This window comes from Myotis yumanensis, unplaced genomic scaffold, assembly GCF_028538775.1.
Source record: "Myotis yumanensis isolate MYYU_CA2020_CCGP unplaced genomic scaffold, mMyoYum1.0.hap1 SCAF_10, whole genome shotgun sequence".
Taxonomy (NCBI): domain Eukaryota; kingdom Metazoa; phylum Chordata; class Mammalia; order Chiroptera; family Vespertilionidae; genus Myotis; species Myotis yumanensis.
Window position 1 is genome coordinate 47019957 of NW_027223761.1, and position 17092 is coordinate 47037048.

Consider the following 17092-nt stretch of genomic DNA (forward strand, 5'->3'; position numbering starts at 1 on the left):
TATATTTGTATATATAATGTGTGTGTACATGTTAACAGTTTATGAATAAGTCTCTCCTCTTGAAGACAATTGAGCTTGGGGATCACGAAATGAATGATAAACAGGTCACAGAGTAGGAGATTAGTAACCAGAATATAGTACAAGGGCAGATTGTGGAAGTGTAAATCACCACATTCTTTTCAGAGAACAGTTGAGCAAAATCTAACCAAGTTTAAGATTTACACAAGTATTTTTTGTTTCTGGGATTAGCAGAAATAAATGTTTGTGGGTCCTATGGGAAATGCACTATGGTAGGCATAATGAGAAGAATGTAAGCTAATGTGATAGAGAAACACACACATGTGCATAAGACATGCAATGAATATTCAATGCAGCATTACTTTAATGAATAATGAACCTTAAATGCCCATCAAGAGGATGGACGAACTGTGCTATACAGCTGCCTATATCAACTTGGATAAAACTCTCAAAGTGTTACACAGTAAAAGCAACAGAAGGATTCAACCAATAAAAATTTAAAAATATGGAACCCAATCATGTACAGTATTAATAGGATACATACATACATATGTGGCAAAAATAGAGTTATAATAATACCAAATTTGGAATAGTGGTGGTGACCTCTGAAGAGGGACTGGGATTGGGGGAATACAAAAGAAGCTTCAGTTGTATTTGTATAATCTTATTTCCTCACTGCACGCGAATATATGGACATGTGTTTAATTTAATATGCCAAAAAAATTTCAGAACAGCCCAGCCAGTCCGGTTTAGTGGCTGAGTGTTGACCCATGCACCAAGAGCTCGCCAGTTCAATTCCCGATCAGGGCATGTGCTCGGGTTGTGGGCTCTATCCCCAATAGGGGGTGTGAAGGAAGCAGCCTATAAATGTTTTTCTCTCTCTCTTACGCTCTAAAAACCAATAAAAACATTTTTTAAAAAAAAGAATATATATACATCCCCATTTCCTATCCCTCAGTTTAAAAAAAAGAAGAAAAAAAAAAAGACTGTGTGTGTGGGGGGGGGGGGGGGGGGGGGGCGGGGTGTATTTGTTTTCAAATGCAGCCATAACAAAGTGCCACAAGCTGGTGGTTTAGAAGAAAATAATTTAATACTGTCTCATAGTTCTTGAGGCCAGAAGCCCAAGACAAAGGTGTTAGCAGGCCCACATCCCCTCTAAAGGTCCTACACCTATTCCAGGCTTCTCTCTTAGCTTCTGGTAGCCTCAGGAATTCCTTGGCTTGTAGATCCATTACTACTCTTCCATCTTCATATGGCCTTAACTTCTATTCATATCTGCTCGTTTCCAAATTCCCCCTCCTCTCCATCTCCTATTTCTACCAGAAATAACTATAACCACTTTCTTATGTCCTTCCAGAGGTATCTCATGTATTCACAACCATGATGCCAGCTGGCCCCATGTCTTCTATATAAAATATCTTTGCATCTTGATCTTTTCCATTTAATATATCTTGGAGCTTATTCAGTATCAATACATAAGTACTACCTAACTCCTTTTAAGGATAATTTTTCAACCCTTAAACTGTACTGTAAATTGACCCATACCTAATTATAAACAATGAGGTTGTTTTCAGTCTTACTTTTACAAATAAAATTGCAATTAATATCCTTGCATATATAACCTTTACTAATGTGCAAACTATGTGTAGGATAAATTCCTTTAAGTGGATTTTCTAGATCAGTGGTTCTCAACCTTCTGGCCCTTTAAATATAGTTCCTCATGTTGTGACCCAACCATAAAATTATTTTCGTTGCTACTTCATAACTATAATGTTGCTACTGTTATGAATCGTAATGTAAATATCTGATAAGCAGGATGGTCTTAGGCGACCCCTGTGAAAGGGTCGTTCGACTGCCAAAGGGGTCGCGACCCACAGGTTGAGAACCAGTTCTAGATCACAGAACATGTGTATTTTTGACAAATAATGTGTCCCTCAGTTTTCATAAAAACCTTTCTTGCCCTAGCCGGTTTGGCTCAATGGTAAGAGCGTCCATCAACCCATGGACTGAAGGGTCATGGGTTAGATTCCGGTCAAAAGCATGTACCTCAGTTGCAGGCGCCATCCCTGGCCTCAGTTGGGGCGCATGCGGGAGGCAACCAATCGATGTGTGTCTCACATCACTGTCTCTTCCCCACCCTCCCACTCTAAAAATCAATGAAAAAAAATACCCTCAGGTGATGATTAACAAAAAAAACAAGCTTTCTTTACTTTTACTATATACAATTCCAATTTATTGAAGTTCTTTTTAAAAACTTGGGGTTGCAGTAGATAGCTATAAACTTTTTGCAAGCCAGCATCCAAGCATCCTTCTATTTGGGTTAATCTTCCATTGTAAGAATCTGGGCAGGGGCAATGCCCTCCCACTACAGAAGCTGATGGGGCCAGACACTCATCTTCTGTCCCTGGCAACACACACAGTGCCAACCAGGACTCTGTGGTGACTCAAAGACATGGAGGCAATTAAGAAATCAGTCTAACAGCAACAGAGTAATCAAACATCTTATGTAAACCACTCCTAGCTGTTATCCATTTGTGAGCTACCAGATAGGCTTCGAATAAATTTTTTCTGCTTATATTTGCCCAATTACAACCAGAACTTGGGCTCATAATTTTGGTCATACTTTTATGAACATAAATTGCTGCACTATCCTCAAATTTGCACCATGCAGCTATAAAGGCTTAAACGAGGGGTGGGCAAACTTTTTGACTCGAGGGCCACAATGGGTTCTTAAACTAGACCGGAGAGCTGGAACAAAAGCATGGATGAAGTGTTTGTGTGAACTACTATAAATTCAAAGTAAGCATCATTACATAAAAGGGTACGGTCTTTTTTTTTTTAGTTTTATTCATTTCAACCGGGCAGGATCCGGCCCGCGGGCCGTAGTTTGCCCACGGCTGGCTTAGACTGTTGTATTTTTTTGTAATACATATATTTGCTTTCCGTCATAATTCTATCAGCTATTTACTGCTGCTATTGCTATGCCGGACACAAACATTCCTTTCTCCTTTTCTAACCTGTGGCTTGCCTAGAAACTAGATGCTCAGCTACATCAGGCCTGTTTGTAGAGCAGTAGAGACATGCAGTGAAGTCCTGAGGTCCTGTGAGAAAAATTCAGATTTCACCACATATATTTGAATTGCTCAGTGGATTTTTATATTTCAGGTTTCTTAGAGATGAGTTAATGTTACATTTTAAGCTTCTCCTTTTAGTTATAAAAAGAATTACCACTACTGGTAATAATTAACATTTATTGGGCCATTTTCTAGGCACCGTTGTTCTGTGTATATTAGTGATTCATACAATCTTTAAAATAAAAAAAAGGAAATCCTAAGAATTAGTTAACTTGTATTCACTTTTATTTAGACTTCTTATCCCCAGGTTCCATTTCTCTTTTTTATCTTAAAATTATGTTAAAAACAAATAAAAAATTAGGTCCACTGTACTCCTAAAAGGCTTTCTGATTTCCCATCTGAAACTATGAACTACCTGATGTTACATATTGGATTTATTTATGTATATATATATAAAACCCCAATATGCAAATAGACTGAACAACGAAACAACCGAACCGGTCGCTATGACGTGTGCTAACCACCAGGGGGTGTGCACGGACCATGGCAGGCAACAGCAGCAGGTGGCAGAGTGTGGAACATGGCAGGCGTCAGCTGCAGAGGGATAGTGGAGCAGGTGAGTGGGGGTGCCAGACCAAAGCAGGGTGCTGGTTCATGTCATCGGGGTGAGCCTCTGGTGGTTACTGAAAATTCTTTGCTCCTGTGCCCTGTAGTCCTACCCGGCGCTCACACCTGCTGTGCAGCCACCTCTTGCTCCTGCTGCCAAGATGGCCCTGCTCACACCTGCTGCTGGTGCCAGAGCCACCACTCGAATCCACTGCTGGCACAAGCCCCGTTTGCACCCATTGCTGGCACTGGTCCCAATTGCTCTGTGCTGTCAGTGGGCGTGAGCGGGGCCTGTGCCATCAGTGCGTGGGAGTGGTGGGAGCGGGGCTGCCGACAGACAGGGGACTGGGGACGGCTGCAGGAGGGGCCGGGCGGGGGCGCTGAGGATGGACTGAGACCCGCCCCTGTGCCCACTGCGGCCTCGCAGCCCACAGTTCCTTTCAAGGTGCACAAATTCGTGCACTGGGACCCTACTGTATCTATAAGCAGACAGTGTGAGATGCTACCAAAAATGTTTGTTTCAGCTTCTTTGGCAAGGGATGGCAATAATTCTATTAGAACCTTCATAAGAGATTTGCTTAGAATTCAATTACTATATATTAGCCACAGATGGATAGCAGATGTAGATTCAGCCATTCTAGAAACACTTATAAAATGGGATTTGCATGAGTTAGCTATACAGTAGTGCTACTATCTGAAATCCTGCAGGTAAAACAAATGCAAATCTCTTTCTGAGCAATGAGTAATCACACGTGTCCTTTTCTAAAAGTAAAGGACTATATATTAAGATAACCTGTGCATAATCTCTTTACTAATATTAGTAAAGATCCTAACAAGATCTCAAAATGCATAACCTACAAAGAGAGAGGAGGAAACCTGCTGGCATCATATCTTAATGAATATATGTTAAAAACGACAGAATCTAGGAGATGACCGCTAATCCTAGCTATTAGGGATATTTTAGATGGCTCACATATGGGCAGAAAATGTCTATGCCTTTCTTTAAATTTGTTCTATATCAAGAAATGAAACAATTCTAGCAACCCTAACATTAAACTCAAATAGAATCAAGAAATGTTGGCTTGCTGATAATTATGAATTTCACTTTTTAGAAGTCTGACCTAATCTCTTTCTCCCTCCTTCTCCTATTTTCTCCCGTGGTTGCAACTGACTGGTATTACAGAATGTGACAGGTGACTCTTTGCATCTTGTCTGCCCCGCCAGGAGATGCTTGACCTCCTACATCTTAGTTGAGTATATTATCCACAATACCAGGCCGAGCACAGCAGTGCCTATAGGAAACACAATGCGCAGAATCTTCTTGACATTTTGTTGGCATGTTATCAGAGAACTTTATATTTCACTAAAAGTTAGGATTACAAGTCTGTAAGTATGACTTTAAAAAGGAACTCAAGCCCTGCTGGCATGCCTCAGTGGCTGAGTGGTGACCTATGAACCAGAATGTCATGGTTCAATTCCCGGTAAGGGCATATGCCTGGGTTGTGGACTTGATCCCCAGTGTGGGGTGTGCAAGAGGCAGGCGATCAGTGATTCCCTCATCATTGATGTTTCTCTCTCTCTCCCCCTCTCCCTTCCTCTCTAAAATCAATAAAAACATATTTTTAAAAAAGGGGTGGGGGGATTAAAGGGTGGCTCTCTCTCTAGAACACATCAGCATCTTTCCCCACCCCCTTCTTCAACGTCAGTTTCCCTGGCCTCTTCCTCCTAAACTTCAAGGGCCTTCTTTTGTCTCTGTAACTTTTGTTTCTTGGGCCCCTTTCTTCTACGGCTCACTTCTACCTCTGTGACTTTCTAAATAAATGTTCTTTTATTGAATGAATGAATGAATGAATGAATAAATAAATAAACAAACAAACAAACAAACAAACAAAATGGTACCCAAATAGAATTTCTAAAATCAACCCATGCATAAGAATACCCTGACTGCTTACTGAAATGGGTAAATGTCTAGGACAGAATGAGTGCTGCTGAGATTTATAGCAGTCTGTGTTTCCTTTCAGCTCCTGGTAGATGGTAAGGCTTAAAAATCCTAGTTCACTCTCTCTATGATACTAAGCGTTACTTTGCCTTTCAATTAAACCATTTCCTCATCTCTAAAGTAGAGCAATAAAAACATCTCTTCCTCGTATGTAGTTATGAATAGTATATGCATAACATATGTAGAGAACTCAGGACAGTAGTTGGTACGAAGGTCTCCGTACATTTCAGTGTCCATTCCGAGTGGCCCTTTCATTTGCCTATTGTAACAAATTTGGTATTTCTGAGAGGGTCAGAAAAAGAAAAATTACTTTCTTTTCAGTCTACCATGAAGGATGAGGGAAACCAAGGGAAAGTGTTGAAAATAAAACCGGGCTTAGTGGTGACAAAGTTTAGTCATTAATAAGCCAAGTGATTCCGAATAGCTTTTCTAACCTTACTTTTAAAGTCAAATAATGGTATTGAAGTTCAAGTATAAATCTGTAAATACAAACTGAGTGGATAAGTATGCTAGAAGAAATTACTCCAAATCAAGTGGAAGAAGCAGAAATTCCTTAAAATGTGTTAAATCCTTGCCCTACTAAATATCAGAATTTAAAGATAAAAATAAATAAATATCTGCCAGAAGCTTTAATGACACACTTCCTTACTCATTTCATGTTCATATTCTCAGAAGTCAAACAAAAATAAGACCAACAAGATTCTCATTTTTGCCAACATTACTTAAAAAAAACACAAAACATTTCCCATTAATGGTTTTAGTCAAGAATGAGAGTACAATAACATAGAAAACCTAGATTTATTTGTTAAGCTATTACAAAGACAAAACAATTATCATGGAGTACTTTGAGGACTTCATCCCAATTTCATGTGTTCTGCTACAGAAACTGAATGAAGAGGCTACAAATGAAAAGATGTAACATAACCAAAGAAGCTATAATAGAACAGACTGGTGAAACATGGTGAAAGGAGCAAAAGCTAGTCAGGAGCAGCACTTGTGTTAGTATGTGTGGCTGGGATGTTTCAAAAAGGCTCCCTAGAGATGCCTGAATGAATTAATCTGGGTCCCCATAGTAAAAAGATCCTTACCCCTGTGGAGAATGAGCAGAGGCCAGATTCATCTGAGATCTTTGTCTTTTTTTTTAAGGGTAAGAGTGTCCTTAGGCCCTAAAGGGGTCTATCTTAGATTCAGCCTCTCTTCCATCCCGTCTACCAACACCTAAGTGCCGTGCATTTTCACCACATACCCCTGCTAGGTTACGGAAGATACATACACTGAAGGCAGGAATTATAGGCCTACTCAGAAGGTACCTAGACACAGAAAGTTTGGGGATAAAAGATAAACTACAAATACCCTCTTGGTTAAGTAAATTCACCTTGGTTAATAAAGGTCATAGTTTCTTCTGCTGGTGACAACTTGTTGTCTCATACAGTCTGTCTCAAGAAAGAACTGGTTCAGGAAGTTTTGGAGAAGGAAAAATATTTTCATCAACACCCACTCCACAGAGGAAAAGGCACCAAGTTCTCTCCTACAGTTATGAGCAGAATCTGAAAAACAAAAGGTTTACAGTGTTTGTAATAATAACAGCTGTTATTTATTGAACACCTAGTCAAGAGTGCCACCAGACTTAGATATACATCTCAGTCATTGCTACATGCCATCACCCCCTTTTTTCAGATGAGGAATCTGAGGATTAGAGAAGTTATATGCCTTGTCCAAAGACACAGAGCCAGTATGTGGTAGGGTTGAGATTCCACCATTCATGTGTCTTCCCCTTCACCCCATCTCATGTGTTGAGAGGTCCGAGGTTCCACTAACTTGAAAATTTTAATTGTTTCATAAACACTCTAATTAATCCTTGCTCATTCCTTAAAGGCAAACACAATTTTAAGTGATTAAAAATATACAGGCATTGTTTGAAATTCAGGTCAATTATCCACATGAAGAACTTGCATAAACCTGATGAATAAAATATCTCTCAGCTCCAGCTGTAGCATAAAATGAATAGAAAACAAATCACCTCATTAGAAGTTGGTGGCTATTTTATGGTTATTTCACCATAAAATTACATTACAGAGTGTCCTACAAATTCTCTCCTGGGAACTGCAATGACATCCCATTTGTGCAACCATTAGTGACAGACCAAATGAGTTTCTCATAATTAATAGAGTGGTTGCTGTTCTCTATTTAGTCTACTTTTCAGGAAGAAATATGTGAAAGCCAAATCAAAAAAATCTGTTTTCCATTTTCAATAAGAGATATAAAAAGTATCACTGAACTAAAAAACCAACATGCTATAAAGAACATGATAAATGTAAGACAAAAGGGAAGAATTAAGTTTGTACCAAAAGAGTTCCCATGAAATAAAATGCTGAAGTGACGGCATCTGAAACTATGAGATATGAAAATTAAAGTTAACAGAGCTCCAGCAATACGAATATAATTTTTTAGTTAACAGTAGAGGAGACATTGCTAATTTTAGACTGTATGGCTACCAATGACAGAAGTAAATGTTGCAGAAATAAAAATTGAGTACTTAAAAAAGGAGAAGGACTCTAAGAGAATATTTTCTGATAGTTCACCTGGCAGCACCTGAGATGAAAACATGGTGAGTATAAGAAGCAATGTTATGCCCTGGCTGGTTTGGCTCAGTGGATGGAGCATCAGCCTGTGGACTGAAGGGTCCCAGGTTCGATTCTGGTCAAGGACACATGCCCAGGTTGCGGGCTTGATCCCCAGTTGGGGGCATGCAGGAGGCAGGCAATCAATGATTCTCTCTCATCATTGATGTTTCTATCTCTCTATCCCTCTCCCTTCCTCTCTGAAATCAATAAAAATATATATTTTTTAAAAAAGAAGCAATGTTATATTCATAACGGCAATAATTTGGAAGGTAAATGGAACTTGGATAATGGCTCTCACAACCTAATTAGATGCCTGACAATAGTAGAAAAGTCAAGTCAAAATATATAAATCTTGCCATGCTATTACTACCTGCTTTAATAAAATAAAGACCTGGACTTAAGTAGCATTTCAAAGATTAGAAGAAAGCTAGTATTCAAGAAAATGCTATCAGATCAGAGGCAGGATACTATAGAGAAGAGGGATAGTAACTTAATATGAAAATCTTAGAGCAGGGGTCCTCAAACTATGGCCTGTGGGCCACATGCAAATACAAATATTGTATTTGTTCCTGTTTTGTTTTTTTACTTCAAAATAAGATATGTGCAGTGTGCATAGGAATTTGTTCATAGTTTTTTTTTAAACTATAGTCCGGCCCTCCAACGGTCTGAGGGACAATGAACTGGTCCCCTGTTTAAAAAGTTTGACGCCAACACCGGTTTGGCTCAGTGGATAGAGCGTCGACCTGCGGACTGAAAGGTCCCAGGTTCGATTCCGGTCAAGGGCATGTACCTGGGTTGCGGGCACATCCCCAGTAGGAGATGTGCAGGAGGCAGCTGATCAATGTTTCTCTCTCATCGATGTTTCTAACTCTCTATCTCTCTCCCTTCCTCTCTGTAAAAAATCAATAAAATATATTTAAAAAAAAAAAAAAAAGTTTGAGGACCCCTGTCTTAGAGCTTATAAGGAAGGGCTGCTAGGATTATTAGTCTTGGCTCTGTATGATATGAAATAGTTACACAACCTTTAACCTATCAACTGCCACGCGTCTAAAACGGAAACATCCCCACACACGATATTTTGAATTTAATTTTAAAAAAATCATCTGACTCTTGAGTTGAATAAAGGATGTCATCTTCTTCTTATGAGGTGCTTGGTTCGATTATTTCTTCATCTGATGCCATTTATGAGGATTGAATTTTATTTGCACAATCTACACTAATAAAAGAGAAACATGGTAATTGGTGTACGACCGCTACCCTTCCCATTGGCTAATCAGCATATCCTTATGCAAATTAACTGTCAGCCAAGATGGCGGCCGGCAGCCATGCACTGAAGCGAGCAGGGAGGCTTGCTTGCTCCAGTGACTGCGGACTCCAACGTTCCCCACCTGCCGCTGCCGGCCTCTCAGGGGCAACTCTAAGCAACTATGTACTATGTTGCAAATAAGAAGCTAAACAAAACCACAGAAACCGGCTGTCAGTCAGCCAGGTTCAGCTAGCTGGCCATAACATTGTATCGATGTTTTCAGCAGCAAGGCCTCAGAGCTAAAGCTGGCCCAGAATTAAAAAAAAAAAGAAAAGAAAAAAAGGAGCAGTTGGGAGCTTCAGTCACCCGATTCCGGAAAACAGCCCTCAGCCCCTCACCCAGACTGGCCAGGCACCCCAGTGGGGACCCCCACCCTGATCCAGGACACCCTTCAGGGCAAACCAGCCAGCCCCTACCCATGCACCAGGCCTCTATTCTATATAGTAAAAGGGTAATATGCCTCCCGGCACCGGGATCAGTGGAGCAGCGAGGCTCCCAGCACCGGGATCAGCGTGACAGGGGGCAGTGCCCAAACCCCCTGATCAGCCCTGCTCTGTGCCTGATAGGGGGGAGCTCCCCAATCCCCTGATCGCCCTGCAGCTCTGTGTGTGACAGGGGGCGGGGCCACAACCTCTCTATCTGCCCTGTTCTGTTCCTGACAGGGGTAGGCGCCCCAACCCCCTCATCAGCCCTGCTCTGTGCCTGATAGGGGGAGCTCCCCAATCCCCTGATTGCCCTGCGGCTCTGTGTTTGACAGGGTGCGGCGCACCAACCCCTGATCGGCCCTGCTCTGTGTGTGACAGGGTGCGGCGCCCCAACGCCCCCCCCACCCCCATGGGCCCTGCTCTGTGTGTGACAGGGTGCGGCGCCCCAACGCCCCCCCACCCCCATGGGCCCTGCTCTGTGTGTGACAGGGTAGAGCCATAACCTCTCCATCGGCCCTGCCCTGAGTGTGACAGTGGCGGCGCCCCAACCCCCTGATTGGCCCTGCTCTGTGGGTGATAGAGGGTGGCGCCCAACTCCCCTCCATGGGCTTTGCTCTGTGTGTGACAGTGTAGAGCCATAACCTCCCCACTGGCCCTGCCCTGAGTGTGACAGGGTGCAGCGCCCCAACCCCCTGATCCACCCTGCTCTGTGTGTGACAGGGGGCGGTGCCCCAGCTCCCCTATCGGCCCTACTCTGAGTGACAGGCGGGAGCTCCTCAACCCCCTGATTGGCCCTGCTCTGTGCATGACAGCGGGGAGCTACCCAACCCCCTGATTGGCCCTGCTCTGTGAGTGACAGGGTACGGAGCCCCAACCCCCCTGATGGGCCCTGCTCTGTGCATGACAGGGGGGAGCTCCCCAACCCCCTGATTGACCCTGCTCTGTGTGTGACAGGGTACGGAGCCCCAACCCCCCTGATGGGCCCTGCTCTGTGAGTGACAGGGGGCAGCGCCCCAACTCCCTGATGGGCCCTGCTCTGTGCGTGACAGGGGGTGGCACCGCAACCTCCCCATCGACCCTGCCTTGAGTGTGACAGGGGGCGGTGCCCCAACCCCCCAATCAGCTCTACCCTGAGCATGACTGAGGGTGGCATCGCAACCTCCCGATGCGCCCTGCTCTGTGCATGACAGGGCGGCACCCCAACTCCCCAATCGGCCCTGCTCTGAGCCTGACCAGGGGCTGCACTTAGGGATTGGGCCTGCCCTCTGCCACCCGGGAGCAGGCCTAAGCCAGCAGGTCGTTATGTCCCGAGGGGTCCCAGACTGCGAGAGGGCACAGGCGGGGCTGGGGGACCCCCCCTCCCCGCCCCCCGCCCAGTGCACAAATTTTTGTGCACCGGGCCTCTAGTATAATATATTACAACGATAAATTCAATAATAAAATCATGACAATTTTCAATTCTACGGAAATATCAACAAAAGCGAGTGCGAAATAAAAATAAACAGTCAACACAAAAAGCCTCAAAAGTAGTAAATTTTGTTGATACTCCAAAGACAAAATCTGTAAAAAAAATAATGAAGAATGCACACCATGTTTAGCATTTTAGGCGTGAAATTCACAATAACACAAACAAATCTCAAGTGTCACAATGAACAAAAAAAATCTCAAGTGTCGCAGTGTTTATCTCTCGTGCGTCTGAGTGCGGCCCTATATGTCGATATTGGAATTTCTTCCATATGCACTGGAATATATACAAATTTAAGTTATCAGAATTTTCTTTACAAACCCAGAGATGTCACTAACATGCCTGATTTTAAAATTGGTCAACCAGAGTTGATATGCAAAGTTTGCGTCTATAGACGCTTATGGCATAAAGAGGATTAGTTATTATCTAACATTCAGTTGCGATGTTTAAGCTGGCAAAGGATAACTGATTTCTCAGAGTAACATGTAGAAAAAAAGGAACAAAATACAAAGCTCATGAGAAGATCAGAGGGGAGAAAATCGGCAGTGAGCTCTTGTACTAGTCAGGAAAAGCAGGTATGAAACAATTTGGAAAATGGTAACTTTTGGACAACTGTATGTGGACTTGTTATGGTTTGGCAAATCAACCTTGAACAGTCAGGTGCCCAGGACCTTGGTCTGCCATTATTTTTAGAAGTAGAGAAGCCAACACAAGATTATGAGTAGAGGCTTAACTAAGTTTGAAATTGCTCCTACTTCCTTCCTGATTTGAATAGCAGTGAGTTGCAGCAAATCTCTGCTTGTATTTTCTGATGAAAATGTTAAGGTTTCAAGTCACAAATGGGGAAAGGTGACTCAAGAGCAGACCAGGACATGATCTCAGGCTTTGCAGCTCCCACCTGAGCCAGCCAGGGAGCGCTCTATTTCTGAATAAAGGGCTAATATCATTCTCCTCAGTTCACTGAAGATGGGTGTGTCTTAATCTTCCATATACTCTCAGTGCTTGGCATGTGTTAAATGCTCAGTAAATGTTAATCAACCTGAACATCACCTGCTTGCAGACCTTGATTTCTTAGAGAAAACACCACACACATAATTTTCAATAATGTCAGAAATGGATTACTTTTTTCCAAACTGTTCATTTTATACAATCCTCCTGAATTATGAAAATAAAAATTAATTATTAGGCAGGATTTTCATGTTCAGTGACAAGGGAAAAATAAACTACTTACCCCAAAGCAACATAAAATCATTTTCAGTGATCAACATCTGCATCCTCAAACTGTCCAGCAACCGTGGGTGTAGTGTCTACCTCCATCCCATCTGAAGAAGAAGAAATTGACCGCTGAACAAAGTCTACAGAGCACTTTAATCAGGAAAAGATTCAGCTTCTACTTTGACCAGAAGGAAGCTAGTGCCCTCTGTTGGTAAGAGTTGCTATTTCTATTTTGAAAATTCGAGTATAAAGAAACACATTGAGAAAGAAAAATGCCACCTGTGGATTTAGGCTAAAGTAAAATGAGTCTAAACACTTAACATTTACTTTGTAAATTCTCAGTCTCAACACTAACATAACAGGAATTTCCAAACAGTTACAATTGTTCACTCTTCACAGAACTGTGCTAGAAATTTCTGTACAACTTTTTTTTTTTTAAGTATAAAGTCCTATCCTCACAGAGCTTTGACGTAATTCAAGAGACAAGACAAAGTAAAGCAAGGTTCTCGCTTTTCCTATTTATCTCATCTCATTTTTTTAAAGGGAGAGGAGGTTAGGACAAGTAAAGAAAAGCCCTCTGGAAAGAGCTGTCCACACCTACTGCCTCCACTTCCTCAACTCAGCTTCCATTTACCCAACTCTCCAGCCCACAACAATATGGCTTCTGCCTGCTGCCCCCTGGCACTGCACCATCTGGACATCAGCAGGGCACAAAAATGTAACATATATCTAAATTAACTCATCACCTTTCCACACAGAAAATGCTTCTTTCCTGTCTTGTTAAAGGATACCTCTTACGTGCCCAATTCAGAAACTCCCATCACATCTCTTACTTCTGTTGATTCTATCTTTTGAATATCTCCCAAATCTGTTAAGTTTTTTTGACATTCTGTGCTACTACCTAATTTGAGCCACTACCTCTCATCTAACTAAAGACTTAAGTTACTTAACAGGGTTTCTCTTCTTTCCTCCAGTATTTCCCTCTGCAACTAATTTTCCATAACATAGCCAGAGAAACACTAATCAAACTAAAAATTTTCCATGGCTTCCCACACAGACCTAAGCATAAGGTTGAAACTCTTTAACAGAGCTTCAAGTTCCTCACTTATCTGTTGCTATAACTACCCCTTCACTCTCAGAGTTGCAGACATAATGAACTACTTTCAGTTCTCAGTGAGCACACGGATGACCCTTTTACCTGCCTCTCTCCCCAACCTGTGTGCCATCCCTCTTCACCAGGGTCATTTTTATTCATCTTCTAGATCATGGTTTAGATGTAACTTATTCCATGAAGTTTGATTCTCTCCCTGACTATCCAGGCTGGATGAAGGGTCCCAGCCTCTGATTCCACAGCTATTCAAGCTTCCCCTGTATCTTAATGCTATACCACAATAAACTGTAACTGCCCAATAATTTTATTTTTCTCTCTTCTAAAATTGATACGAAGATAATAACTTCATCTCTCTTGGGCACTGCCATATTCTCTATACCTGGCACAGTAGCTAAGAAACAAAACATTTAACATAAGCACACAAAGCATTGAAATGTCACTGGTAGATAGTACATATGCTTAAATAGCAAAAAGACTGAAATTACTAAAACAGATCTCAGGTGTTCCCACCACAAACCTAGACACCAAAAGATAACTATGCATGGAGATGGGATTTAGTTTGATATAGTAATCGTTTCACTATGTATGTATATCAAAACATATTATATATCTTAAATATATACAATTTTTATTTTAAATTTTTACAAATAAATTTTTCTAAAATAAGGTCAAATTGACTAAATAAATAAATGTCAAAAAGAGTGATAAACTTCAGGAGTTTAGCCCTGGCTGGTTTGGCTCACTGGATAGAGCATCAGCCTGGGGACTGAAGGGTCCCAGGTTCGATTCCAGTCAAGGGCATGTGCCTTGGTTGCGGGCACATCCCCGGTGGGGGGTGTACAGGAGGCAGTTGATCGATGCTTCTCTCTCATCGATGTTTGTAACTCTCTATCCCTCTCCCATCCTCTCTGTAAAAAATCAATAAATATATATAAAAAAAAATTTAGCCGAAGCCGGTTTGGCTCAGTGGATAGAGCGTCGGCCTGCGGACTGGAGGGTCCCGGGTTCGATTCCGGTCGGGGGCATGTGCCTTGGTTGCGGGCACATCCCCAGTGGGGGGTGTGCAGGAGGCAGCTGATCGATGTTTCTCTCTCATCGATGTTTCTGGCTCTCTATCTCTCTCCCTTCCTCTCTGTAAAAAATCAATAAAATATATTTAAAAAAAAAAAAAAAAAATTTAAAAACTTCAGGAGTATAGAAGATGGGGAATGGTATCCAGTGGTTGGCAAACTGCGGCTAGGCAAACCGTGGCTCGCGAGCCACATGTGGCTCTTTGGCCCCTTGAGTGTGGCTCTTCCACAAAATACCGACTTCTGCACATGGGCCACGAAGTTTCAATCGCACTGTACGTGTGCACCCGCACGTGGAATTTTGTGGAAGAGCCACACTCAAGGGGCCAAAGAGCCGCATGTGGCTTGCGAGCCGTGGTATGCCAACCACGGGTATAGGCTAAAGTTTTATATACAAGTAACGGTAACTCTCAATATGCTAATAAGACTTAGAAATAAAAGTTCCAAAAAATCTCACTTTAGCAAAGTGTTTGAGATCTTAAAATCAACTTGTTATGAAGCATTAAATAAGGGATTTTACAATAAAAAAAAAAAAAAACCCTTCAATGATGAAAGGCTTTTCTATGGTCAGGGGCACTCTCCAGTCACTATAATAAAAAAGTAACATCTTGCATTCTTTCAGCTAAGAGTTTGGAAGGGCACTAGAAATCATCTGAGCCATCTCACCCTAAAGCCTATATTAGAGATTTATTGGCCAATGCTTAAAATGGAGAGGAGACTCAAGGAATAACACAGCCTAAATTTTCTAAACTAAAATATCCCAGAACTTCAAGATCCCTAGGTCAATGTGCTATGTGTACAGAGATGTTGATCAGAATATTATGAAAGAAACTTAAATGTACCAATAAAACAGTGGTTCTCAACCTGTGGGTCATGACCCCTGAAAATACATCCTGCATATCATATATTTACATTATGATTCATAACAGTAGCAAAATTACAGTTATGAAGTAGCAACAAAAATAATTTTATGGTTGGGGGGTCACCACAACATGAGGAACTGTATTAAAGGGTTGCGGCATTAGGAAGGTTGAGAACCACTGCAATAAAAGAAAAAGATAGTAACACTTTAATATTCCGTGCCACCAAAAATTAAAAGCATTAAAATTCTGTAGCAACACAAAATATTAACATACTAGAGGCCTGGCGCATGAAAATTCATGCACTGGAGGGGAGGGAGGGCCCCTCAGCCCGGCCTGCCCCCTCTCACAGTCTGGGAGCCCTCAGGGGTGGGAGGCGACCCGGCGATCAGGGGAAGGCGATGCCCTCATCACACCTCTGCTGCTGCCACTGCTGGCAGCACAAGCCTCGGCCAGCCCTGGTTACCTGCGCCTCGGGCCAGCCCTGGGCAGCTGGGGTGCTGAGGGGACTGGGGGACTCTGGAGGCAGGCGCGCAGAGCGGCCGCCTGCCACCCCGGTGGGGCTGAGGGGACTGGGCACCGCCATCTTTTAGGGCATGGCAGTCAATTAGCATATTCCCTCCTTGTTGGCTGTGGGCACCACCATCTTTGAGGTCAGGGCATTCAATTAGCATAGTCCCTCCTTACTGGCTGTAGGTGCTGCCATCTTTAAGGGCGTGGCAGCCGATTAGCATATTCCCTCCTTATTGGCTGTGGGCACCATCTTTTGCGACAATGTGAGGGTCAATTAGCATATTCTCTCTTTATTAGATAGGATATTAAACACATGCAAGATACAAGAAGTGCTTATATCAGTGCTTGGTATATTATTTTTGCATATTAGCTCATCTAATCCTCTCACCACTTATTAGCTACTAGAGGCCTGATGCACAAAATTCGTGCAAGGGGCTCGGCCCTCGCGGCCCCAAGCTCCAAGCTGCTGCCACCCTCTGCAGGGCGATCAGTGGGGGTAGCCCCAGCTGCCTCACAACCCCACGGCCCACCCCCCACCTACAGGTCATTAGGGAAGGTTGTTCCGGGAAGTCGTCCCACCGTCCAGTCTAATTCACATATTAGCTCTTTATTATATAGGATTTGGCATGAAGCACGTTATGTGACCTTTTTGTGCCTGAGTTTCTTCATGCGTAAAATGGAGATCATAACAGGTCTGCCATAAAGGGTTCTTGGAAGGACTATCTGAGTAAATATTTGTCATGTGCTTAAATCAGGGGCTGGCACATAAGAACACCATCTAAATGTTTTATTGAGGGTAGTAGGAA

The 17092-nt window shown here is 42.5% G+C and overlaps 1 protein-coding gene across 2 annotated transcripts in view; it reads right to left on the bottom strand.

Moving 5' to 3' along the window:
* Positions 1-6476: 6476 nt before the first annotated feature.
* CLNS1A (chloride nucleotide-sensitive channel 1A) overlaps positions 6477-17092 on the bottom strand; it is a 32580-nt gene continuing 21964 nt past the window's right edge. For both annotated transcript variants that reach the window (XM_070425682.1, XM_070425681.1), the window contains 2 exons: positions 12749-12839; positions 6477-7244 (listed from right to left, as the gene is read on the bottom strand). In XM_070425682.1, coding sequence (XP_070281783.1) covers positions 12772-12839 — 68 coding nt within the window. In that variant the 3' untranslated portion in view covers positions 6477-7244; positions 12749-12771. The remainder of the gene's footprint in view (positions 7245-12748; positions 12840-17092) is intronic.